Raw genomic sequence first — 24,917 nt, forward strand, 5'->3', positions numbered from 1 at the left:
TCAGTTGAGAGTCAGTCTCATGCAGACTGACCAATGAAGAGATGGCCTCAAGTTAAGACCCTCTCCTCATTGGTCAGTCCACACGAGGTGGGTCAAAGGTTACCCTGAGCGGTTACGTGTTGTCAGGCATTCAAGTATTGAGTATATTTACTGCATATTACAGTAAAATATTCTGTATGTTACCATATTATGGTGATCCTTGGGTCGTGATGATGGGGCCCTTGAATATTGTTGCCCAGGGTACAACAAAGTGTTAATCTGGCCCTGCCTACCGGGCGTTCATTAGTAGCTGAGTGAGAGAGGCTGAGAGGGAGAGAAACTCAGAGAAGCTTTAAAGCTTTTTTACTGCTGGAGAAAAAACGTAGCAAGTCATCATCTTCCCAAATGCAGTCATTCTCTTCTGAATCAGCACTTCTTTAAAGAAGAAATAGTTAAATGCAACAAAGGGAAAAATCCTTTTGTTCAGCCTGTTCATGTGACTTGGATCAAAAAATAAGTCAGAGCAGTGTTAAAGGTTGTTCATCTAAAAATAAACCTTGAAGAGTTTGAAGATTTTTTTGTTTTAATAAGTTCATCTTAAAACATCTTTCTCAAGTCAAATAAAGTTTCCTCTGTGAGGTCAGATAGGCCCATCTGTGCTGTTTTGAAACAGAAACAAACAAATGAATCATATTTGTCCACCCAAATACTTGATAAATATCACAAATTTTTTTTTTAAATAAGCGGCTGTTTGTGATTAATCATGAGTCAACTATGGACATGATTTATATCATTATTGAATAGCCTATGTGGCCTATAGGCTATGTAACTGAGATTTAATATGAAAAATTAGACAAACCTATTTTCAAATTAGGTATTTGCTCTATGTTGATATATATTTCATAAACATTTGCGGGCCAAGAGGAACATCAGCTGCTGATGGTATAATTTGAAGAAAAATGTCCATTATGCTAACCTCCTCCCTTCATATTCAGAATTTTCTAGTTGTGTATAAAATGTGTACATTGTGCCTCTCTAGTTCTTAATAAAGTTAAATAGTTTTGAATTTAGTCATGTCACATGCCAGTGATTGTGTTGTTTTTTCTGTGTGTGTGTGTGTGTGTGTGTGTCGGGGGGGGGGGGGCACCACGAAGACTTTGTGCTTAGGGCACCAAAATAGCTAGCAACGGCCCTGAATTTATGAATACAAATTTTAGAATCCTGCTCTCACCTTTTTTTTTTTACACCCAGTGTTACAAGCCGCGGCCAAGACCTTTACTTGGACTGAAGTACCTACATCCCAACGCTAGGGGGCGATATCACGCTTCAGTGCATCTATAAATGACAGGGTCGTGTTAGAAGAAGAGCCTATTTTTCTTTTTTTGATACGTTGGACTCACACTCCTGCACAGTAGGTGGCGGAAATGCACGTAAAAGTTAGATGCCACCCGCCAATAAACACGAAGAAGAAGAAGAAAAAGAAGAAGAAGAAGAAGTGACCTGTTTACATCGGGTGAGTGGCGGTAATGCGCTAGGTAGCTTGCATCCGCCGCTAAACACTCAAAGAAGAAGAGCCTAACAAAACATGGCTGGAAGGAAAACTGAGGAGGAGGTCCACAGCGTAAGCCGTTCATCTGACCCACCAGGACCAGGAGAAGACTCCAGCTCTCAGAGTTCTGATGCTCCTTATCCGCAGGACCTCCGGAGTGTTCTGGTCACCAGTGTTTTAAATCTCGAGGAGCTGGACGTTGACCTGTACAGGTGTTTGAGTTCAAACTGCACGTGTAACTGAACAGGAAGCAGCTTTTATTAGTGAAACAAGTTGTAGTTTAACGCCATTGCTAATTAATGCACTATTAATACTCGGTAGTTCATGTTTATTCTGAACGAATGAGTGGTAACATATCGGTAGTACTCATTTAACTCATCCATCTAGCTTTAGCTAATTACTACGGAGCCATCAGCAGCACGTCATAGCTGCTGATAGGATAATTTCAACACCGTCTCTTGTTGTCTTTTCTCAGGGGGACACACCACTGGGTTCCGCACACGCAGCGGTTGTTTGGAGGTCAGATAATGGGTCAGGCTCTTGTGGCTGCAGCCAAATCTGTCAGCGACAACCTGTACGCCCATTCCCTCCACTGCTACTTTGTCCGAGCAGGTAAGGTAAGCTAACAGGTGTTCTATCGAAATGTGTTTCTGGCATGGGGCCAGAATCAATGGCGCCCCCAAGGGGTGGCCAGGAAATTGCTGGCTAAACTCTCCCAGAGTTACCACGAGGACGACTTTGGTATGCCACCCCTATCTAAATTTTCTGGAGGCACCCCTGGCCAGAATACATGTCGGATCTCCTTCCTATATAGGGAGCCTAAGTCTCCTCCTCATTTTGTCAGCTCATGGGTCCTCGGAAGAACACAAAATGAATGTAAGTCAACGGGGCTAAAAACGCTATATTCTAACCCGCTTTGCCTTACGCCCTGGATCACACATGTTGTACTGCTGTTTAAATGAAAAGTGATGATGATGAGTGTTTTGACCGCACCAGTCACGTACTTTAAGATTTACCAGCTTGTAAAAGTTTGTAATTAGCATGACTGCACACCAGAAATCGGTACGTCGCATATGTGACGTCACCTCATAATCTCCTCTCCCCTAGCGTAGCTGCTACTTACCACATGACCAGATTTATGGAGGTTCTTTCCTCCTGTGGGAAGTTTGCTGAACTTACAGCCCATTTCCCTCAGTTCTCTCCGTGTCTGGTTCAGTGATGTCATCTTCATGAAGCACATTTGTAGTCCTGGACTTAATTTCACACAAAACCTAAAATAGCATTCCCCCTGTTCGAAAATAATGGTATCATTATGTGTCTTTAAAATTCACGGACATCATATGTGAAACCCATGGCACAAAACAAGCGGAACTAGAAAATAAAGTTTTTAGCCCCGTTGACTTGTATTGATTCTTTTTGTTCTTCCCATGATGCAGAAGTGACTTAGGCTCCCTATGGACACCCAGCAGGGCTCTGGGATCCTTAGGAAACAGTCAGCTGGTAGAACCGGGTCAGAACCAAACAGGGTGAAGATGCTTTAGCTACTATGCTGCTCACAGATGGAATCAGCTTCCTCATGACCTCAAATGTGCCCCAACTCTAGAAACTTTTAAATCAGAATGAAAAACCTTCATGTTTTCGTCAGCCTTTGCATAAATGTTCTTATGCTGCACCTTCTGCTCTGTATTTGCTCACACTTTAACTTTAACTTAGTTTCTTTTTAGTTTTTTCTGTCACGTTGACTTTAATATTCTTGATATTCTTGCTAATGGAAAGCATATTGAATTGCCTCTGTGTGTGTGAAACGTGCTAAATGAGGAAAGCTTGAACAGGAATTACAAAGAGATGTTTTTGATTAAATACTAACACGACTTGCCATACTGGCTTGCTTTGTTTATAGACAGAGGATTGTAATCCAACACTACTAAATGAACCCTCATTCGCTGGAAGGTTCTAATTATTAGTGTGAAATCACTTCAGCCACTACCGTAATCTGACTCATTTGGAGCTTATTGTCTGCGTGATGATCTCAGAGATTATAACAATAAGTATATTTATTACACTGGCTGATGCGGCTCTGCAATATCGCGTGGACATCGGGGGCAGTCCTGCTGGATTGGCAGACCGGGGTGGTGGTTCCCTTATTTAAAAAAGGGGGCCGTAGGGTGTGTTCCAACTACAGGGGGATCACACTCCTGAGCCTTCCTGGTAAGATCTATTCAGGGGTTGTGGAGAGGAGGGTCCTCAGATTCAGGAGGAGCAATGTGGTTTACGTCCTGGCCGTGGAACACTGGAGCAGCTCTATACCCTTAGGGGGGTCCTGGAGGGTGCGTGGGAATTTGCCCAACCAGTCTACATGTGTTTTTTAGATTTGGAGAAGGCGTTTGACCGCGTCCCTCCGCGGCCCTGTGGGGGGTACTCTGGGAGTACGGGGTACCAGGCCCTCTGATACGGTCTGTTAGGTCCCTGTATGACCGGTGTCAGAGCTTGGTCTGCATTGCCGGCAGTAAGTCGGGCTCGTTCCCAGTGAGAGTTGGACTCCGCCAAGGCTGCCCTTTGTCACCGAGTCTGTTCATAACCTTTATGGACAGGATTTCTAGGTGCAGCCAAGGTGTGGAGGGCATCCGTTTTGGTGGCCTGAGGATCAGGTCTCTGCTTTTTGCAGATGATGTGGTCCTGTTGGCTTCATCAGAACACGATCTTCAGCTTTCACTGGAGCGGTTCGCAGCCGAGTGTGAAGCAGCTGGGATGAGAATCAGCTCCTCTAAATCTGAGACCATGGTCTTGATTCGGAAAAGGGTAGAATGCCTTCTCCGGGTCAGGGATGAGGTCCTGCCCCAAGTGAAGGAGTTTAAGTATCTTGGGGTTGTTCACGAGTGAGGGAAAACTGGAGCGTGAGATCGATAGGCGGATTGGTGCTGCATCTGCAGTGATGTGGGCGTTGTACCGGTCTGTCGTGGTGAAGAGAGAGCTGAGTCAGAAGGCGAAGCTCTCGATCTACATTCCTACCCTCACCTATGGTCATGAGCTTTGGGTAGACACCGAAAGAACGAGATCGCGGATACAAGCGGCCAAAATGAGTTTTCTCTGAAGAGTGTCTGGGCTCTCCCTTAGAGATAGGGTGAGAATCTCGGTCATTCGGGAGGGGCTCGGAGTAGACCCGCTGCTCCTCCTCATCGAGAGAAGCCAGTTGAGGTGGCTCAGGCATCTGGTCAGGATGCCTCCTGGACGCCTCCCTGCTGAGGTTTTCTGGGCACGTCCAACCGGGAGGAGACCTAAAGGTAGACCCAGGACACGGTGGAGGGACTATGTCTCTCACCTGGCCAGGGAACGCCTTGGGATTCCCCCGGAGGAGCTGGCCCAAGTGGCTGGGGAGAGGGAAGTCTGGGCCTCTCGCCTTAGGCTGCTGTCCCCGCGACCCGACTCCAGATAAGCGGATGAAAATGGATGGATGGTGTATTTATTATTAAAGTTAAAATTCCATAGTTGTCACACTCACTTGGTGTGTGGTGAAAATTGTCCTCCACATTTGACCCATCCCCACAGTTAGCCCCCCCCCCCCAACCCCGTAAAGCTGAGTGTCAAGCAGGAAGGAATTAGGTCCCATTTTTAAAGTCTTTGGTTTGACCCGACAGGGATTTGAACCTTGATCTCCCAGTCCCAGGGCGGACACAGGTCACTGATCTCGTTCAGGGTGTCACAAGTTTTTTTCTTTAGCAGCTTTTGGAATCTAAAATATTCCCACACAGGAGATTTCTAGCACTTTCTAACGGGGCAGTCCCGATGCTTGCTGTCACTAGCTCTGCTTCTGCTGTGTGTGCGTTCAGTTTACCTTTGTTGTTGTCCGCGCCGGTCTCGCTGTTGTCGTTTTCTTTTTTTTATTGGCAGTGTTGGAGAGGTCTTTACGGGGGTTAACTGGGGTTAATGGTCAAACCGGTTAATCCCTGCAACCCTAGTCCCAGTAGGAATATTAGATCGCACACTTGAGTAACTACAAATGACTCATTACTTTTTCAACTATATCGCCTGAAATGAGCCAACTGGCTCAAGGGGGAAGCTGTTGTTGACTTAGTGTTCAGGAGAGAGTGGAAAGTGTCTAGGCTACAGGTTATATAAAAGTCACTCATCTACTTCCAGACCACGGGTCCCCGACTGCCCCCCAAAAATGAACGGGAGTCTATGACAGGATAAATGTTATTTTCTGATCTTGTCCTTGTACGTGCCATTGAATTCACATGTGACGCCCAAACATTTTAAGGACGCATTCTGATGCCAAGAAAGCGCTCATTTTCCAACGGGACAAAAGAAATTTTAGGTTTCGTGTGAAAAGACGTAGCAGACTACAAATACTCGTCTCGCCAAATTGACATCATCGAACCAGACATAGAGAAGGGATGTGAAAACTTCTGGAATTGGAACTCCTAATCCTCAACTGAAATGGTTTTCCAACAGTCTTGAAGGACTCTCGAAGCTCATCAAGAGTGTGAAGCAGTAACCAAAGCAAAGGGTGGCCTTTTTGAAGAAAATAGAAAATAAAACATGTTTTCAGTTATTTCACCTGTTTTGGTTAAGTACATAACTCCTCATGTGTTCATTCATAGTTCTGATGCCTTCAGTGAGAATCTACCAATATAAATAGAAAATCAATCAATCAATCAATGCTTTATTTATAAAGCGCCTTCCGCAACCCTGTCAGGAAGCCCAAGGCGCTGAACATGGTACAGAAAGTTAAATATAGTGAATAAATCAGAAAATAAAAGCAATTCAAATTACAGATTACAAATTACAAAAAAAGGTGAAACATTCTGGTACAGGACAAATGGGTAAAACAAGGGGTAGAGTGAACCAATGAAAACTGTGAAAGAAATCCAACATAAACGAGGGCCGAATCAAACATGTTCAGGGAACGCCAAGCGGAGGAGGTGTGTTTTTAGGTGACTCTTAAAGACTGGCAGAGATGGGGGAAGCCTAACTGAGGGTGGCAACTGGTTCCAGAGTGACGGTGCTAGTACTGAGAAAGCCCGGTCCCCGCGAGTACGAAACCTAGAACGAGGGACAGCGAGCAGGCCTTGGTCAGAAGAGCGCAGAGCGCGTGATGGGGAATGTCTGTTCAGGAGGGTGGCCAGATAGGGAGGGCCACCACCCTGGAAGAAATGATAAACAAAGACGAGGAGTCTACAGTGTGAACAATAGCAAACCGGAAGCCAGTGCAGGGAGGCCAGAACCGGACTGATGTGGTCCTGTTTCCTGGTCCCAGTCAGGAACCTGGCTGTGCTGTTCTGCACAACCTATAGAGCTCCGGGAGTTGACGTCACTTCTCCCGGCATGCAACAGTTCAAATCGAAACGGCGCCATATTGGCATGCAGAAGCCGGCAGCTGGACTATTTGTTATTGTCAGAAAACTCAATCAGACAGGAAATATGGTAGATTCCTGTTGTGCCCCAGGATGCAGAACAGACGCGGACGACATAAGGAATGAGCCGTCTACAGGATTCCCCAAAATCCGGAGCGCCGCAAACGTTGGATCATTGTAATAAAACGCGCTAGTGACCGGGCGAAAATGAAGCTGTGGGATCCCGAGAGAAGGTTTTCGCTTATGCAGCGACCGCTTCATATCAGGTACTTAAACCAACGTTTCCTCAACTGTGTATGGTGTTTATTTTAAATGCTTTTATTATGATTCTTAGTGGGCTTCCTAAACTTATTTTGGCGTGGCTTTTTCTATCTTATTACTCATAGCAGCAAGTAAACATCACGTAAAACGTTTCCTCGTGAGTTCTGCGTGCTGCCGTTTACGTGTTTTATGATCACAGCAATTAACCGGCTAAGCTGTATTTAATTTTTAAGCAATGGTTGATCAATTGTCAGATCACACATAAAAAGCACTTTGGATTGCTATTATCTGTCTCACCGAGACTACTTACGTGTAAATCTGTTATTTGTCCGTCCATCCATCCATTTTCATCCGCGTATCCGGAGTCGGGTTGCGGGGGCAGTAGCGTGACTTCCCTCTCCCCAGCCGCCGGAGCCAGCTCCTCCGGGTAAATCCCAAGGGGTTCCCCGGTCAGGTCCGGTGTTGTGCCGGTAAGAAGTCCGCTCTCCGACAGCTTCTGGCGTTTTTAAAAAGTATCCCAGGGGCACGGTAAGGGTCGGAGATGTTTAGTCTATTTAATTTCTGACTATATAAAATGATTTCTTCTGTTTTAAAGTGTGAAGTAAACTCCGACGAAGTAAAATCCAAGCGGATCCCGTTCATGTTCATGGTTACATCCGTGTTTGTTTACCTTTTTTGCATGCCAAAATGGCATCCACTAACTGAGAGTCACGCGGGGTCCGGAGCTCTATAGGCGATGCAGTGATGACTGACACAACCCTGCATAGAGAGAGCTGCAGTAATCAAGCCTAGAAATAACAAAGGCATGCAATACCCGCTCCAGGTGGGCTCTCTGCAGCATAGGCTTGATTTTTGCAAGGCGTCTCAGGTGAAAGAAACTGGACTGGATCACAGAGTTGATGTGAGCATCAAATTTAAGTCCAGCATCAATTTTCACCCCCAGACTGGTAACAACTGGTTTTGAGTAGGGAGAAAGCGGGCCAAGATCAACATAACGATCCACATTCCTGCTGTTGGGGTGAAAAACAATGAGCTCTGTCTTTCCCTCATTCAGATGCAGAACGTTGGCCATTAGCCAAGACTTCACCTCATTAATACAGGACACAAAGGACTGGATAGAGTGACCTTTGTCCTGACACAATGGAGAGTAAATCCGGCAACCATCAGCATAGAGATGGAATGATAGGCCATGTTTACGAAAGATTGACCCCAGAGGAAGCAGATAAATGGCAAAAAAAAGAGGACCAAGGATCGATCCCTGCGGGACCCCCCAGCGGAGCCCCTCCCAAGAAAAAAAACATCACCCAGTTTAACACAGAATGTCCTGTTGTGGAGATACGATCTAAACCAGTCCAGAGCTGACCCTTTGATCCCAGCCCATCGTTCCAAGCGATCCAGTAGCATCGCGTGGTCAACTGTGTCAAAGGCTGCTGTCAGGTCTAACAACAGAAGCACCACAGATGTACCCTGATCTAGTCATAGATAGATATCATTTAAATAAAGACAACACATTGAAGGAGAAGGTGTGTCCAAGCTTTTAGCCTGTACTGTATAAAATAAATTCTGTTATAGCACATAGCTCAGACCTCCTGCTCTCCCCATTCTCACAGACCCTCTGTAACATTTGTGCATTAGCAGCATTTTCTTGAACAGCGTCTTTTCCCCCTTCTCCACTTCTCCGTTGTTTTTTCTACATCTAGATGATGATAACGACGCACACCGGTGCACCGAGTAACTGGGAGCAGGTGTCTCATGATATCATCCCCGTGTCACTGAAAGAAGTTCAGATGAGCCACTGAGCTGCGTGTGTTAACGGGATGGTAGTTCAAACTCCCGCTGACTTTATTTGCCAAATGCAGGAAGGGCCAAAGTGCCTGACGGCTGCAGTAGAAGCGTGACTCCGCAGCAGCAGCAGGCGTGAATCAGTGGTCTCCAGCTCTGCAGCTGTAGCTTTCAGAGAAAGGTTAATGTCCTCATGCAATTGTGCAGATTATCATTCTCCTTCCTTACTCCCGGAAGAATGGTTCGGAGTGCAAATGGTTTCTTTGTTGCTATGTGTTATTGAAACTCTACTAAAAACACATTTCCTGACCTATAAACACACAAACAGCTGCATGCAGTTTCCCACTCTTCCTAGAAATGTGCTCGGGTGTTTTTGGATCATATCCCGCCTCCTACACACTCACATGGCCAATGCACTTTACAAACACTCTGCATATAAATAAGCCAGCTGAGTGGGTGTAACCATGGCAACTGGGGCATTTAGAAAACGTTGCACCGAGAATGAAGTCAAGGTGCCTGTGGATGACATCGAGGCACAGACAAAGGTTTTCCTGCCTTCAAGCAGCTGTGAGCGTGGCAGAGCAGGGACACGACCACGGGAGAGAGCTGGCAATAACTGATGGCGTCCTAAACGGCTTCATTACGGTGCTCAGGGATCGCTAAGATGTGAACATTTACATGATATAGCATTTAACTTAACCCGAATGGGCTTTAGGCAGGAAATGTCATTGTTGTTCATCGTATCAGCCCGGCTTATGAGGCGCTGGGGGAACCCTGATGAAAGACACTGATCAATATAAGGATGTGGTTTATATCAGGGCTTCTGTATTCTGCATGCTAGCATAGATGCTATGCTTTTTGTCTTAATAGACTTAAAGATGTCAGTGGTTCAGCGGGGGTGGGTGGTTGCACACGTTCCGCTGCTGTTTCTCACCAGTATCAGCTGACAGAGGGCTCTAGTTTCGTTGCGTTGTTCGTGGAGGGGGGCGGGGCATGACGCTTAGCCTGGCAGATGGCCAAGCAAAGCCTGGCAGGCTGCCAGGCTTATAAAGCGCTGGGGGAAACCCTGACAAAGATGAACATGAAAGCAACGGCAGCGGTGTGACCTGTAACTGCTCTACAGTTATTTATTCATGCTGATATTTAATCAATAATAATTCTTATGTTCTTGTTCTGTCTTGACCTCAAACGATGGATTACTGATATGAAACAGATGAACAGTCCTGCAGTAAATACCAGCTCTAAAGGTTCTGTTGTTCAGATGTTCTGATTCAGCTCTGGTTGTTGTGGAGGACACATCGTGTTACCATGGTGATCCTGACTGTGTAACTTGCTTCAGCAGGTTATACAAGTCCGCATCATGTGGTTTAACTTAAAAGTATGAAATGTTCATGTTCACCCTAGCCCTGTCAAATGATCTACGTCTCTAACTAGACTAGCCATGGCTTCTCAGGATAGAAGCAGCTTTTCTCTAGGTGGGATGGTTAAAGTGAAAACCTTTGTCCTCTACCACCAGTCAGCTAACTCTTCACGGTGCCAAAACAACATCAACTTCGTCACCTTACCAGAGGAAAACACTCTGAAGCACAGAGAATGAGCAGTGTTCAGTGGTGGAGCTACCAGTGTTTGGAACCATCAGGAGCTCCATGGCCACATTCCATTCTAGCCTGTGGGAGTGTCCCAACACTGTATCTCCTTGGGTCTAACCGTGTTTCCCTCCCGTGAGCTTAGCCCAGGTTGCTCACTCATACCTTTGCACTCCCCGCATATCTAAATCATTTATTATTATTATTTGGTTTTCAGGGGACCCGAAGGTTCCGGTGCTGTACCAGGTGGACCGCACAAGAGATGGCCGCAGTTTCACTGTTCGCTCTGTGAAAGCCATCCAGCACGGACAGCCCATATTAATCTGCCAGGCGTCCTTCCAGGTGCTGCAGACGAGCCCCCTGCAGCACCAGTTCACCATGCCAGTGGTCCCTCAGCCTGAAGACCTGCTAACCGCCGAGGAGCTCATCCAGCGTTATCTCAGGTAGTGAAGCCAGCGTGTTGACCCTTACACAAATACCACAAGTTTTCTCTACAGTGGAATCTGTAGAGAACTGAGCAAATAAATCATTTCATGCCTTTGGTAACTATAGAAGATCTCCTGAAACGGTTTCATGTTGCTGGAAAGTTTCATCCAACATCCTTTCCTCGGGCTGCTTTTCCTGTAGAACGAGCAGAGATGAACTGTTTGTCTTCTGCTAAATGTTGGTGAAGCAGCACATTTACATCAACAACAGGACAAAAGGACGGAGAGAGTTTGGGTTTGTGGTGGGAAAGAGCAGGGCGCTGTTACTTTAGGAGAGCAGCACATCTCCTCATCTCTCTCCGTATGAGCCTATGCTGACCCCTAGTGTTCAGAACACAACAGTGTTGCTGATCTGAAATATATGAACTGATGTTTATCAGCCAAGGGAATAGGGCTGGGCCTCAAATCTATATTGCGATATAATCTGAAGCATGTGCGGTAACGCTATATATTGAGATATATTTTTTCCTCTGTTTATAGATGTCAAAATGACATGCTTTAAAATATCCTCATGTGGCAAATACTGTATATGCCACTTGAGGCATTTAGGCCTCCTCCTCTGCCCACTCCATGCTTGCAGTCACTCCATTCTGTTGACCCAGTGGCAGCAGGGTGCACATCTTGAGCTGTTGTTACAGGACCAGAGCGTTTCTAAAACGGGATTTGCCGCGGCACCCTGGGGAGGGTTTTGGCATTTATAGCAGCAAAGCAGCTGAAACCTCTCCAACCAAGATGGGATATAGGGAGGTCGCTGGGCGCCCCCCCGCATGTGACGTACAGGGTCGCGCATTCAGCGTCAGACGGAAGACACGTCAGACAGATGAAATTTCTTTTCCAGGACCGTTAGCTTTGATGTGACCTGCTTTTTGTCCCACTTGACGCCCCGCTCAGCCGGTGTTTTCACCACTCTGTAGAACAGCTGGCTGTCTCTCGCCGTCCCCGTAAAAAAGCTCCATGGTCTCCGCGTCCCTCCAGCCGGCACCCGGCGCGCAGTACACATGACTAAAGCGACCACCCTCTTTTGCGGGGGGGCTTCCCACAGTCGCTCCAATGGGATTAGCGGGGCTGACACGCGTTTAGCCGTCAGAGGCGAGGGGCTGATGCTGCAATATTACTGCCAAGCGAGGCGGAACGAATGCCGCAATATTCGCGCAACGCCATGCCGGCATGGCGCGTTTATAGACATACCATTGCGGTAATATTACGCCGATATGCCGGCATGGTGTATCTTATAAAAGCACCTTTAGTGATGTCATGAGTTTTCGCGATATCGCGGTATTGCGATATAGCCAAAAACTTTATCATTACCCAGTTTTATATTGTTTCTACCTTATATCGTTTATATTGGCCACCTCTACAAGGGAACACAAACTTCTGTGGGTTTCTGTACCCAGTAGATAATTAAAGTGTGCATCACTGTGACTTATTTCTGCTGACGTTGGACCTCTCCACGGATCTTTACGTTTGCAGTAAACCGGACTTGACGGAGAATGCCAGAGAAGGTCTGAACAAACTGCTGGCTAACGAGGTCCCCATTGAGATCAAACCTGTCCGCCCAGCGCACTTTCACAGACTCGCTCCAGCAGAACCAAAGCGGCTCTTCTGGGCGCGGGCACGAGGATATATCGGTAAAACACTCCGTCATGATGTGTTGTGTTCGTATGCAAAGTTTACCTGGCTAGTCAGTCCTGTAGCTTCATTCATAACCGAAGCATCAACGATAAATGAAACCGCAGAAAGAAGGAATACCAGGGTTCTTGAACATAAAGGTTTTTAAAGTGTTAAGTGCTTGGAACTTTTACTATAATGAGAGGAAGGATAGAAATAACCATGTAGGCTCAAGAGTTCCTGGAAAAAGTTGTTCTAGCTAGCTATAACCCACTTTATTCAGGCCCCTCCCCCAAAGACACACCTCAGAATACAGGAGAAGGCCTGGAGCAAACAACCACAAAAACCCTACAGCATTTTTGAGCCGTTGTCTGAACCTTTCCTGCCATAAATCCTAACATAACACATCTATGTGACAGCCATGGAGCCTCCAGGCTTCTGACCAGCTCCTCGTAGTGTGTGGGAAAGGTTACTCAGGCCTAGTCCACACGTAGCCGGGTTTTTAAAAAAACGAATATCCGCCCCTCCAGAAACTTGCATCCACACCACCTCGTTTACAAAAAAACTCTGTCCACACGTACCCGGATAAATACGTTGTTAAGGACATGCCAGACCTGTAGGCGGCAGTACTTCCCCCGTTCTTAACCTCGTCCTTCGTCTGTGGTTTTCCGCAAGGAGCAGTAATTCCGCTTGCAAAAACAAACAAGCAAAAAGCGCTTGGACAATTGATAAAGCGAGCGCAGCTCTGAGGGCATCCATGCTGTCGGCTAGTGTAAACACAGGTCGCACACGTGATGTCAGCATCTTTTTGTCGCGGAAAGTGACGTTGCGGACCTTAAAACTCCGGTTTTGTCCGTCCACACGCAGACACCCAAAACGGAGAAAACGCAGATCTTCACTTTGGCCGGAGTTTTTAAAAAGATCCGTTTTCGTGTGAAAAAACAGTTTTCGTGTGGATGACAGGCCAAAACGTAGAAAAATATCTACGTTTTGGCAGATCCCCGGCTACGTGTGGACAGGGCCTTAGTGTGCCTTTAAATATAGAAGTTCTTGTTAGGCTCCGTGTGTGCTTAGAAGGCATGAAGGTATAAAGACGGAGACGTTCTGGGGATGAGGTAGATGGATGGTTTGAAGCAGGAAAGTCCCTCACCAACCCCAGGTTCCACCTCTGCAGCTGTAAAACGAATCCCCAGAAACACGGAGAAACTTAAATCTCCGAGGTTTTTTATCCCAACAACGATGCGCTACTGCATCTGGACCAAACATCCATGTTTGGCTGAAATAAGCTTTCAAATGGGCCGTTAGTGTTGACGTGTGTGTACACCTGCAGGTGAAGGTACCATGAAGCTCCACTGCTGCGTTGCTGCCTACGTCTCAGACTTTGCTCTGCTTGGCACCGTCCTGCTGCCGTACTCTGAATACAAGGCCTACTTCACCGCCTCTCTGGACCACGCCATGTGGTTCCACAGCACTTTCCGAAGTGATGAGTGGATGCTGTATGAATGTGAGAGTCCATGGGCAGGTCAGCACGTTTTTTATTGTTTTTTTTTCTCAGACACTTTCAATATTCTCTAAGACTTGCCGCTGACTGCTCTCAGTCCCAGGGTTTGATTTGTTTTCCTCTGTTTCCTGAGTAAAAACACTAGAGCAGACCAAAACTGCCAAGGTCATCGTCCTTGTGGACCACAAAAATGTCAGTCGTAGAAACGAGCCATTAACAAGCACGTTCGCATGCACAGACACACTGCAGGAGGTAGCGGGTTGTCCGGTAATCTGAGGGTTGCAGGTTCGATCCTTAACCTGCCTCACCTGATGGTGGTGGTCTGAGGAAACGATGGCGCCAGGGTTCGGCAGTAGGTGGGTTCAGGTTGCTGCATTGTAGCTCATCCCCACCAGCGTGTGAATGGGCACCTTGGGGGGTTGTAGAACCCTAAGAAGGCGCTATACAAACACAGGTCGTTTACCTGAACTGGGCTATGTTCTCTGAAAGGCTCGGTAGAGTCGCTGATTGGGACTTGTGTTTAACACGTGCTGATTGGCTGTAACTCAGTAGGAAGTTGCATCAGAAAACGTCGCCAAAAACCCGCATTTGGAAAATTGGAAGAGTAGCTGGTGAAGAAGAGTGAAAAGAAAACATAAGAGCAACGTTCCCCTTTGTTTAAAATGGCCGTTTCTAAACCCCCAATGTCTAAAACGTGGTGGAACTCCCCCACAGTACTATGATTACTAGGGCTGCACCGATACCAATATCTTTATCGGTATCAGCAAAAGTTAGCCAATACCAGTGCAGTTGCCTGAAATTAGCTTCACTGTAACTTGTCATTTCTGTTCACCTAAAATTTTAGTTTTGTGATCATTTTAATTCATATATTTTATTTTTATCTTCCTCACAGACTTTTCCTGTTGAAAGCAGAGAATAAAGTAAAACCTGTATTCCAGTTCATGGCATTTTTGTATGGTAGAAGTATCAGTAATCAGTATCGGCGAGTACTCAGATCCAAGTATCAGTATCGTATCGGATAAAAAGTGTTATCGGTGCATCCTTGGTAATTACCAGCGCTTTGCTGGAGAACCATAAAAAAGATGCTTTTTCTGATCATGAGATGCTGCGTTTTGCATCACACAGCACTTCTGCCAGTCCCCTGAACAGACTAAATGACTGCGTACTTTGACAAATAAAACCTCTAATGTCATTAATGTCCTTGGATACTTTTTGGCGCTGATCTGTGACATCACTCACTGCTGAAGTAGTCACAATATGCTTACTTCTGTGCAAAGTCCTGAAAGTGCTGCATTTGTGTGGAGACGCACCGGCAGGGAGGACCGAGCCATCCTCTCTCCTGGTCCCTTTTCCCACCCAGAAATATTTCCTCAGCTCCTATGGTGGGAACGTAGCTGTGGACGCATTTAATTATTACACATTTTTTCTCTCAACGAAACAAAACTCGTGTTTGTTTAACACAGTATCACACAACATGTGATAAAAGTAGAAGTCGAGTGCACGGTGATGGATTTGAACTTGAAAGACCTTTTCTTTGTTCTGTGTCTACAGGGAGCAGTAGAGGCCTGGCACAAGGCCGGCTGTGGAGGAGAGATGGAGTCCTGGCTGCTACGTGTTCCCAGGAGGGGGTCCTGAGAGTCAAACCCGTCACACACACCAGCAAACTTTAGCAACACCAGTTATACCGATTATTATTATAACCGCCATCTTTCATTCTGCCAATAACATTTGACAAGATTAACAAGACTATTTAATAATGTCATGATCTGTATGTCTTAATGAAAGACTTATAGTCTCACATGTGAAATTATTAATGATCTCAGTTCCTGATTATGCTGGAAAGACTAACCAGTAGGGATGTAAGAAAATATCGATATGGCAATATATTGTGATATTTTTTCCAGCAATATTATATTGATATTCAAAAGCTGTGTATCGGAAATATCGATATGGCAATATATTGTGATATTTTTTCCAGCAATATTATATTGATATTCAAAAGCTGTGTATCGGAAATATCGATATGGCAATATATTGTGATATTTTTTCCTGTGATTATTACATCGATATTCAAAAGCTGTGTATCTAAATCTTGAAAGAATTTACATGCAAACATTTGTGTATTTTTTTTTCATTTTGTGCAATTCAATCGCCACCCGCTAGTTGGCAGCAGTGTGCAATGGGTTTTGTTTCCACCATTGAAATGTAAATCCCTCCATCATGGTTCAGATACCTCATGTTAAACATGTTACGTATCAGTTTGGACTGTTTATTGAACATTCTTTCAATAAATTCAGTAAAAAAAATTGTAACGTCTGACTGAATGTATCGCAATATATCGTGATATATCGTATCATCTCCCCTGTATCGTGATATGTATCGTATCGACAGAATTTCAAAAATGCACATCCCTGCTATTTGGCCATGGCTACAGATGGGTTTGTCACATGGCCAGTGTTGACTCTGCTAATTGGATGTTATTAAATGTAAAATGGAATGAAAATCTATTTATACAAATGTTTGCATTTGGCAAAAACAAGTTCTATAACTACATTTTTATTTGTAGAGAATATTTTTAAAATGTTTAGGTTTCACTGGCTTAAATCCCTATATTATAACAACCTGCCCTCACAGCCCTCCATTGTTTTGTTTTTGTTAGTATTAAGTAATAATTAAGTTAACCTTTATTCCACTTTCATGGCTAAAACAGTTTTTCTACCAAAGAATTGGATATTTTTTTAAACTTTGTTTACTGAAAAACTCATTTTTGCTGTTTACAAATGTTTACTTTCTAAAATCCACCAGCAGAGAAAAGTAACCTAATTTACATGTTACTGCCCTCTCAGCATTCCATTGGAATGGCTTGTTGTAACAACCCTGAAAATCAACCAGTTACTGTGACTGATGTTCCAGCCAGTTCTCGGGTCATCACATGTTCCACGACCATCTTCCAATCAGCTTAATCTGCCTCTGTTCTTGTTCTTATTTTATCCCATGTTTTTTTACCACCAGATTTATTTCTAGTTGCTCTTTGCTGTTTGGCTACTTCGTCTAATTTATTTGTCAACCACTCACTCTTTAGTTCGCTTGCTGCAGGCAAGAAAAGTTTTAAATCCTGTGCTTGTTATTATAGTTGTAATTTTGGTTTATAAAAGGCAATAGTATATATCTGCCCTCAAACAATGCCGCATGGTAGCTTATGTACTGTAGTTTATTCGGTCTGTTCAAGTAAAGTCAAACAAACTAACTGGACTTTTTTTTTCATCGGGCCACACAAATGGAGGCCCATTTTTCTGGGGAGGACTAAGTCAATCTGCCCTTTCATCTCTTTCATCCAAGCTACAGGGAGATGTGCAATGTATGGAAAACAATCTGAACATGTTGGCACCCAGCAGAGGGTCATATGGGCAAAATCCGCAAAACATAGGTGCCGCCTGCACCCTTTCTGTTTTCTTTCTTTTGCTCACAATTTTTGCTTTTTATATATATATATATATATATATATATATATATATATATATATATATATATATATATATATAATTTTTGATCATTTATTTTTATTTTTTTGAAGCGCCTTGTGATTTTTATTTTGAGAGGTGCTATAAAAATGTTTTGCTTAAATTGTGCATGAAAATGTCAAACCTTTATGTGATAAAAAGCAGAAAAGTCTGTTTATTGTCCATCCTTTGTGAAATTACATCTGATCCTGCTGCCTACTACTAAACATATGCAGTAGAGCTTATTTTTTAAATGAAATCAAGACACCGCTGTCTTATATTACTTGTTTTTAAGGTTTTTATACATTTGTTTTGCCATTCTGGTTGTTTTTGCTGTTAATCTGCCGTTAGTTTTAAAATATAATTTCCTGTGGTATCTACATAATGAATAAAGGTGACAAAATAAGTTTACCTGAAAACGTCTCTGCAACATGTCACAAACATTTAGTTGGTATGTTGTCACAATATCGCAGTAAAGTTGTGGATATGTCGCGACAACCTTCCAGCAACGCGCTATGTGACGTTCTGACAACGTCGTAGCGGAACTTCACTTTGGAAGTCGCTACTACGTAACATACAATGTTCCTGCAACATCACAAGGTGTCAGAAAATACGTTGCGACTACGTTGTTGCAACAGACCTGTGTTAGTAGGGAGCTACCCCAATAAAGTCTACCCTATTGGATTGGGGTAGGGACTTTATTGGGGTAGCTCCCCAGTAGGGAGCTACCCCAATAAAGTCTACCCTATTGGATTGGGGTAGGGACTTTATTGGGGTAGCTCCCCAGTAGGGAGCTACCCCAATAAGTAAAGTAAGTGACTCATTAACTCAGGAAAACCTTTCCCTAGTCTCCACTTCCAACATGTAAATGGGAAGACTTATCTCTTGTCACTAAAAGTGTTCTATACCAGTGTTTCCCAACCCATGTCTGATTCAGCACACCTGATTTACACTGCCTCCTCAGGAGGACATCAAGTGCTGCAGATGCCTGTTGATCACTCATTCATTAAAGTCAGGTGCTGGAAGCAGGTAAACGCTGGTGTTTAAAAGGGAAACATGGAAAACATGCAGGACAGTGTGCCTTGAGGGCCAGGGTTGGGATACACTGTTCTATACCATGTACATAAAATAGACTCATTACATGCATCCTCTCCTCTGCTCTCCTCCCGCTTCACCTCCAGCCTTTAGTGTGAAACTGGTCAAGTTCGCAGATGACTTGACCCTCATTGACCAAAAACAAATAAATGAATGAATATATAAAGGAAGGAAGGAAAAATCAACGAGGACTCTTATTTTGACATGCAGTTTGCCACTTGGTTGCTGGGGCTCTAGCGCCCTTAGCAACCACAATTTTTCCCCCACAATGCATCCCTTCTAGAAGTGTATCGAGCTAATTTGTTGTTAAAATTTAACATTAAACGGGGACATAACATTTAATTCAAGGCAAGTGTTGCCCCTTGTTTGCATAATTTGTGTATTGAGTCAAACGTAGAACGAATTATATGACGTTATTAAGTAAAACACCACATAATACGCCCGACGGCTAATGTTAGCTTCGGAGATTCAAGCTAAACGCTAACAACCACAACAACACGGCTTCGGTTCACGTCGTTCTTCATTTGTGTTTCACGGTGTTATAAAGTCTGAAGAACAACACGGCTGTGCTTTCATTCCCAAAGATAAGAGGCAAACCCGCGTCTGAGGGTTTAAAAGGGGGGTTTTCAGGTGGCTGGATGAGGCCGGAGGTGACGTGTAAACAATGGAGATAGAAAAGAGTAACGCCATAATCTTCAACGCTTCAAAAAACGAGCTTTTTACCGCAATCAATGGATTCAAGTCTTTGCAAAAGAAACTCCGAGCTCAGTGGAAAATACAAAGGTAAGCTGAACAAACCTGCCTGTGATTTAAACGTCTGACCAGGGTGCCAGTACGTACACACTTCTGTATGTGGACCAAAACAGAAGCTGTCATGAAATAAAACAAGTATTCAAGCAAAGTACAATAGGAAATGTGCTGAGTTGCATGCATCTGATTTCTACTTCAGCATGAAGGAAAAGGTCAGTATGGAGAAGTTGAAGGGAGCCCCGTTGTGGATTTCTGCAGGCCCGAGGGAGAAGTTCACTGCATCAGAGGTGATTTGTTTACACTAATCTGGCTGCTTTATTTTAATGGAAATTTGCACATTTGCATGAGAATTACTTGCATCAGTCTGAGAAGAGCTGCTTTGCTCTGTCTGATCCCATTTCTTCCAGTTAGAGATGCTGAAGCAATACCTGGATGGAGGGGGGAATATCTTGGTCATGCTGGGCGAGGGGGGAGAGATGAAATACAACACAAACATCAATTTCCTCCTGGAGGAGTTTGGAATAATGGTCAACAATGGTGCGTGTTGATCTTACCAGACGTCAGAACTTCTGTTAAGGTTGTTTTTCGTAAAACGGTGAATGTTCTCTTCGCTACACCAGATGCAGTTGTGAGGAATGTTTATTACAAATACTTCCATCCAAAGGAGGCTTTTGTTTCTGATGGCGTGTTGAACAGGTTTGAAATTTTCTCAGAATTCTAAAACTTTACAAAGTCCTGTCTTTTACAAAGAAATAAAATATGCTGGCGTTTCAGGCTGATTCAAATGAGAGGTTTTCTTCCTCTTCCTCAGAGCGATCAGTCAAGCTGCCAGCAAAGTGACCTCAGGACTTATCGAGGATGAAAATATCGGAAACAAGTCTCAGTAAATGACTTCCTTTAATGTTGTCTTTTTACACACCATGTTTCCTGTTTTTGTTTGGGTGAAACGAGTTGTTCTGTGTGTTTTTGTACAGAAATCTCTCATTTGTGTACCCATATGGAGCCACGCTGAGTGTGATGAAGCCTGCTGTGGCTGTTCTTTCTACCGGTTTCATCAGCTTCCCGCTCAACAGGCCTATCCTGGCCTTCTATCAGGGAAAAGTGAGTTTTAAAAATGTTTTTATTGGCCAGTAACATCTGTAAAATGATACTGAAAGATATATGTTTTCTCATGAAGGAGGCTGGCAAGCTGGCTGTTTTGGGTTCCTGCCACATGTTCAGTGATCAGTATATAGACAAGGAAGGAAATAGTAAAATCATGGTGAGTTCAAGAGTTTTTTTTTCTTTCAAATGGAAAACCATCCCAGCCTGTTTTTTTTTTTTTATGGGATTTTGTTTTCCCTCTTTTCCTCCCAGGATGTTGTGCTTCAGTGGCTCATGACTGATACTATTCAGCTGAATCAGATCGATGCAGAAGATCCAGAGGTACGTAGAACACAACGGGCCCGGGAAACAGGACCACCGGTGGTTTGATGCACACCTCTGTGATCTCCCAGGTTGCAGACTACACCATGCTGCCAAACACAGGGTGCTTGTCAGGACAGCTCAGTGCATGTTTACAAGAAAGCGACGAGAACCCCAGAGACTCCACCTCCTTCATTAAGTCTGTGTTAGATTTATCAACTGAGACATTACAGCAAGTCATAAGGTGGGAAAGCGGGACTCATCCAGCACATGTTTGATGCTTTCCTTGCAGCTAAACCACTTTCCCTTGCTCTTGGCAGTGCTTATGAGCAGCTGAATGTGAAGCACGAGCCACTCCAGCTCATCACACCACAGTTCGAGACTCCTTTGCCTCCGCTTGAACCGGCTGTAAGTTTTTACGTCCAAAAACCACATAAGGCCCTGTAGAACAGGTGGCTATAGAGCCGCACATTAGCCAAGCTCCTATTCAGCTGTGCCTCCTCAGGCTAACAGATTCACTGAGGTGCCACCTGTAAATGGTCAGTGAGACTATGTGACAGTATTGAAGAATAAAACGTGTAGAAATCTCAGTCCACCCACAGTCTAGTTAGACAATACCCGCAGAGGCACCCTTTGCTCGTCGCTATGTCCAAAAGCACTGCCGGCCTTGCAGACGTCTAAAAGGGATATTAAGGTATTTTTATTTTCATGTAAAATTGAATAAAAGTTTGCAGCTGGAGTCCTGAACACTCAGCAGCTGGTCAGAGCACAGCCAACACCAACGTGTTTTCAAAATAAAAGCACACCAATATGTTTCACAGCCAATCACCTGATCATTCATTGACATTGCCGGTGTCGGTACAGGATCGGCTCGGGTCCCTTCGACTGCCGATGACGTCACATTACTGCAAATCTACTCGGCTTTCACACACGTTTTGGAAAGACATCAGCAGTTTTAATAAATTCTTGTTTGTTAACACTTAAATGTTTTCTTTAGAATTGTAATTTGTTAATAAAACACCAGATTATCTTTGTTTTGTAAAGAATGTGAAACTGCATAAAACCAGCATTGGACTGACATTCGAACAGTTCTTACATGTGAAGCCATATCGGTTTGTATTAATGTGGAGTTTGTCTGTATATTTCCTTAGTTATCTAAATACACTCTTTGACTCTAAATATTGCTTGGTGTCTTTCAAAAAAGTTCTTATATTTTATTTTGCCCCATTTCATCAACATAAAGAGCTTTTGAGGGTCACCGTTTATCATTTGCTTATATTTTACATTTCATTTAGAAATTCAAACATTTTCTCCAAAAACTGTTGATTTTTGCACTACAGGACTGCAACCGCAAATTTGTTCTGACCAATCACAATCATAACGTGATAACGTAACTTCCGTAAGCTTCATGTTCAGCCAATCAACCACGTTGACGTCATCGGCAGTCGAAGGACCCCGAGCCGATCCTGCACCGACGCCATCAGGCGAACAGAGAGCGTGCCAGTTATTAAAACAGATGACGTCTGAAGCGGTCCTGGATGTGCTGCAAACACCGATTTGTTTTGTCATTTGACCAAAATGTCAAGTAGACGAACTCCAGGCCCATCTGAAGTGCAGCCTTTAGAAATTACTTTTTCATTTCAGGACTCCATAAGTTGCATCTGAGCTGACAAATTTTCTCAGACGACTCAAACCTTGCTCCTCATTTTTAGGTCAGAATAAACGTTGGTCCAACCCGTAGCTCATCGGTTCTGTTGGATGTTAACACTCTTTGTGAACAGGAGCTTTTACCACATGATCAGTGAGATTACAGGATTAGACTGCTGTACAAGAATTAACTCCAAAATGGGGCCGAAAAATGTCTTAACGCCTTTACGTTTTAGGTTTTCCCTCCTGCCCTGAACGACTTGCCTCCTCCTATGCTGGACTTGTTTGATCTAGATGAAACCTTCTCATCAGAGAAGGCCCGACTCGCACAACTCACCAACAATTGTAAGACCTTTCACCAGCTTCCTCAGCTGGAAGCAGGACGGTACCATTGCCAACTCCCCTCCCCCCCTCCCCACAGGCACAGACGACGACCTGGAGTTCTACATTCGCAGATGTGGTGAAATTCTGGGTGTGACTCCCAAACTAGATAAAGAGCAGCGGGATGCCAAGCACATACTAGAACATATCTTCTTTCAGGTTGTAGAGTTTAAGAAACTCAACCAGGTGGGTGTGGCCTGTCAGTCTGGTGCCATGGTGCTTCGAGTCTGGTTCAAGTTTAACTTCTCACCTTCAGGAACACGACATGGAGACAGAGGAACGGGTGTCAACATGACCTGGTCTACGGTCCGAACGCGAGCGGGATGTGGTCCTAGCAAGCTGCCGTCAACGTTCAGAAGACTTGGGAGTGAAAGCATCTGCAAATCAACGTTTTCTATCTTTATTGTAGTAAATTATTAATTAAAAGACCCTCATTTATTAGAATAGTTTTTAGGTGCATGACTCAAAAATAATCCATCCACTTCATCTTAAAGGATGCAACAGTAGATCATTCTGATGCCCCATCAGGGTGAAACCTCAGCCAGGGACTGGTTCTGGGGTTTGGGACTCCACGTCTGCTGCTGAACGCTGGAATCCACGAAGCACCGGGGGCTGTTGCTCTCAGCTTTAATCACGGACACGTCCCAAGAGATCTGCAAGGACGTGAGGTCTCCATTAGACCGGTCAAAAAACCCAGCGGGTTTAGAATTCGGCACGGTCACGATGGGCGTGGAAAATTTCCCCTGCATGGGCACGGTCAGGGTGCAGCCATCAGCCTCTTGTGTGTTGGAGCCGGAGCCCAGAAACGAAAACCCCCGACAAGGAGAAAGGAGATCCGTTGACAGACAGAGGGAAGCCAGGATAGATACTCTGCCCTCAGATCTGTTCGCTACAGCTTCATTTGATGCTCTGGAGAGGGACAGGTACTCCAAAGACAAAGCAGACAGCAAACCCTGTTCTCCAAAGAACTTCCTGTCCAGCTCTGATGGAGATGAGCACTCAAAGCTTTTCAGATCTAGAAAGATAAGTAGTTAAGAATGTGAGCTTCTCATCAAAGGTAGCAACAAAATCACCAGCATGCTTACCTTTAAAAACAAAAGCTTTGTCCATGGTGTCCATTGGTCTTCAAACACCTGGCCAGCAGCAGGTGGCTTTAAATGGTTGAAGCTGCTTGTTAATTGGCCCAGCTGGAGGCTGCTCATCAGTCGGGATCAGAGGAAACGTTTTCTGTTTGGGCCGATGTGTGTTTGCAGTTCTGCTTTAAAAAATACTGTTTCATTTATAAAATGATTAGAATGGCTTTTAAATCTTTATTGAAAAGAAAACAAGACAAATTTACAGCACATGATCATAGTAATCTGCAACTTGGGGCCACAAGAGGCTCTTTGTGTCTCATATCTTGGTGATTAATTATATTTATTTTCAAAGTTTCATAATAAAGGTCTTTGTTTGGTTTCTGTCCAGTTTTATGCAAGTTTATATACATCTATAACAATTTGATACTAATGACACCTCTGTCGATTGGTTCCATAGCTTATTGTCCCTGATCTTTTACTCAAATTCACCACAAAGTAAATATATTTAAATAAAGTTATGGCGAGTATTTAGGACTCATTTAATTAAACATGACACATTGATAAAAGGGTTATCTGGCAAGTTAGAGAAAGAAATAGAGGTATAGCATATGTTAGATTTCATAGTGGAATAGTTTAGTGTTTATATTTTACCACAATATTGTTTTTACACTTACAGAGGGAGTGCCTTTTAATTTGACCTCCAGAGGAAAATCACATATTTGGCTAAATATATTGATTACAAGCCAATTACATTAAGTGGATAAAATAAATAAATATACTAGGATTAATCAGAAGAAAGGACAATTGAAGAAACGTGTTTCTTGTTTTTGAGTTAAGAAGTTTCGAGAGAAATTGTGAAATTTCTAGAATAAACAAAAGCTTGCTACGCTCCTCGTTCTTTTATTTTGAAAGTCTGGTGGGAAGTTTGACATCTTCCTGCGCCTGACTGGTTCGACCGC

At 44.1% G+C, this 24,917-nt stretch overlaps 3 protein-coding genes across 6 annotated transcripts; 2 read left to right on the top strand and 1 right to left on the bottom strand.

The window, feature by feature from the left end:
- Positions 1-1,434: 1,434 nt before the first annotated feature.
- acot8 (acyl-CoA thioesterase 8) lies at positions 1,435-16,421 on the top strand. 2 transcript variants are annotated; one of them, XM_015959974.3, is made up of 6 exons: positions 1,438-1,740; positions 2,004-2,140; positions 10,729-10,954; positions 12,467-12,624; positions 13,935-14,126; positions 15,657-16,421. In XM_015959974.3, the coding sequence occupies exons 1-6, from the start codon at positions 1,565-1,567 to the stop codon at positions 15,773-15,775; spliced, it is 1,008 nt and encodes a 335-aa protein (XP_015815460.1). In that variant the 5' UTR covers positions 1,438-1,564; the 3' UTR covers positions 15,776-16,421. The 2 variants fall into 2 exon arrangements, with proteins under 2 accessions (XP_054604231.1, XP_015815460.1); XM_054748256.2 differs by lacking the exon at positions 13,935-14,126 and having other exon boundaries at positions 1,435-1,740.
- Positions 16,422-19,181: 2,760 nt separating this feature from the next.
- On the top strand, positions 19,182-23,400 carry ift52 (intraflagellar transport 52 homolog (Chlamydomonas)). Of its 3 annotated transcripts, XM_015959973.3 has the most exons (13): positions 19,182-19,483; positions 19,650-19,737; positions 19,858-19,987; positions 20,071-20,146; positions 20,262-20,333; positions 20,425-20,551; positions 20,628-20,711; positions 20,807-20,875; positions 20,947-21,098; positions 21,175-21,262; positions 22,738-22,846; positions 22,923-23,068; positions 23,139-23,400. In XM_015959973.3, the coding sequence occupies exons 1-13, from the start codon at positions 19,365-19,367 to the stop codon at positions 23,175-23,177; spliced, it is 1,299 nt and encodes a 432-aa protein (XP_015815459.3). In that variant the 5' UTR covers positions 19,182-19,364; the 3' UTR covers positions 23,178-23,400. The 3 variants fall into 3 exon arrangements, with proteins under 3 accessions (XP_015815459.3, XP_054604214.2, XP_054604225.2); XM_054748239.2 differs by having other exon boundaries at positions 22,923-23,302; XM_054748250.2 differs by lacking the exon at positions 19,182-19,483 and having other exon boundaries at positions 19,862-19,987; positions 22,923-23,302.
- Positions 23,267-24,218, bottom strand: LOC139068841 (uncharacterized). The gene is made up of 2 exons (XM_070549178.1): positions 23,968-24,218; positions 23,267-23,897 (listed from the first exon to the last, which is right to left on the bottom strand). The coding sequence occupies exons 1-2, from the start codon at positions 23,999-24,001 to the stop codon at positions 23,407-23,409; spliced, it is 525 nt and encodes a 174-aa protein (XP_070405279.1). The 5' UTR covers positions 24,002-24,218; the 3' UTR covers positions 23,267-23,406.
- Positions 24,219-24,917: the final 699 nt, after the last annotated feature.

Source organism: Nothobranchius furzeri, chromosome 3 (genome assembly GCF_043380555.1).
Source record: "Nothobranchius furzeri strain GRZ-AD chromosome 3, NfurGRZ-RIMD1, whole genome shotgun sequence".
Lineage (NCBI taxonomy): Eukaryota > Metazoa > Chordata > Actinopteri > Cyprinodontiformes > Nothobranchiidae > Nothobranchius > Nothobranchius furzeri.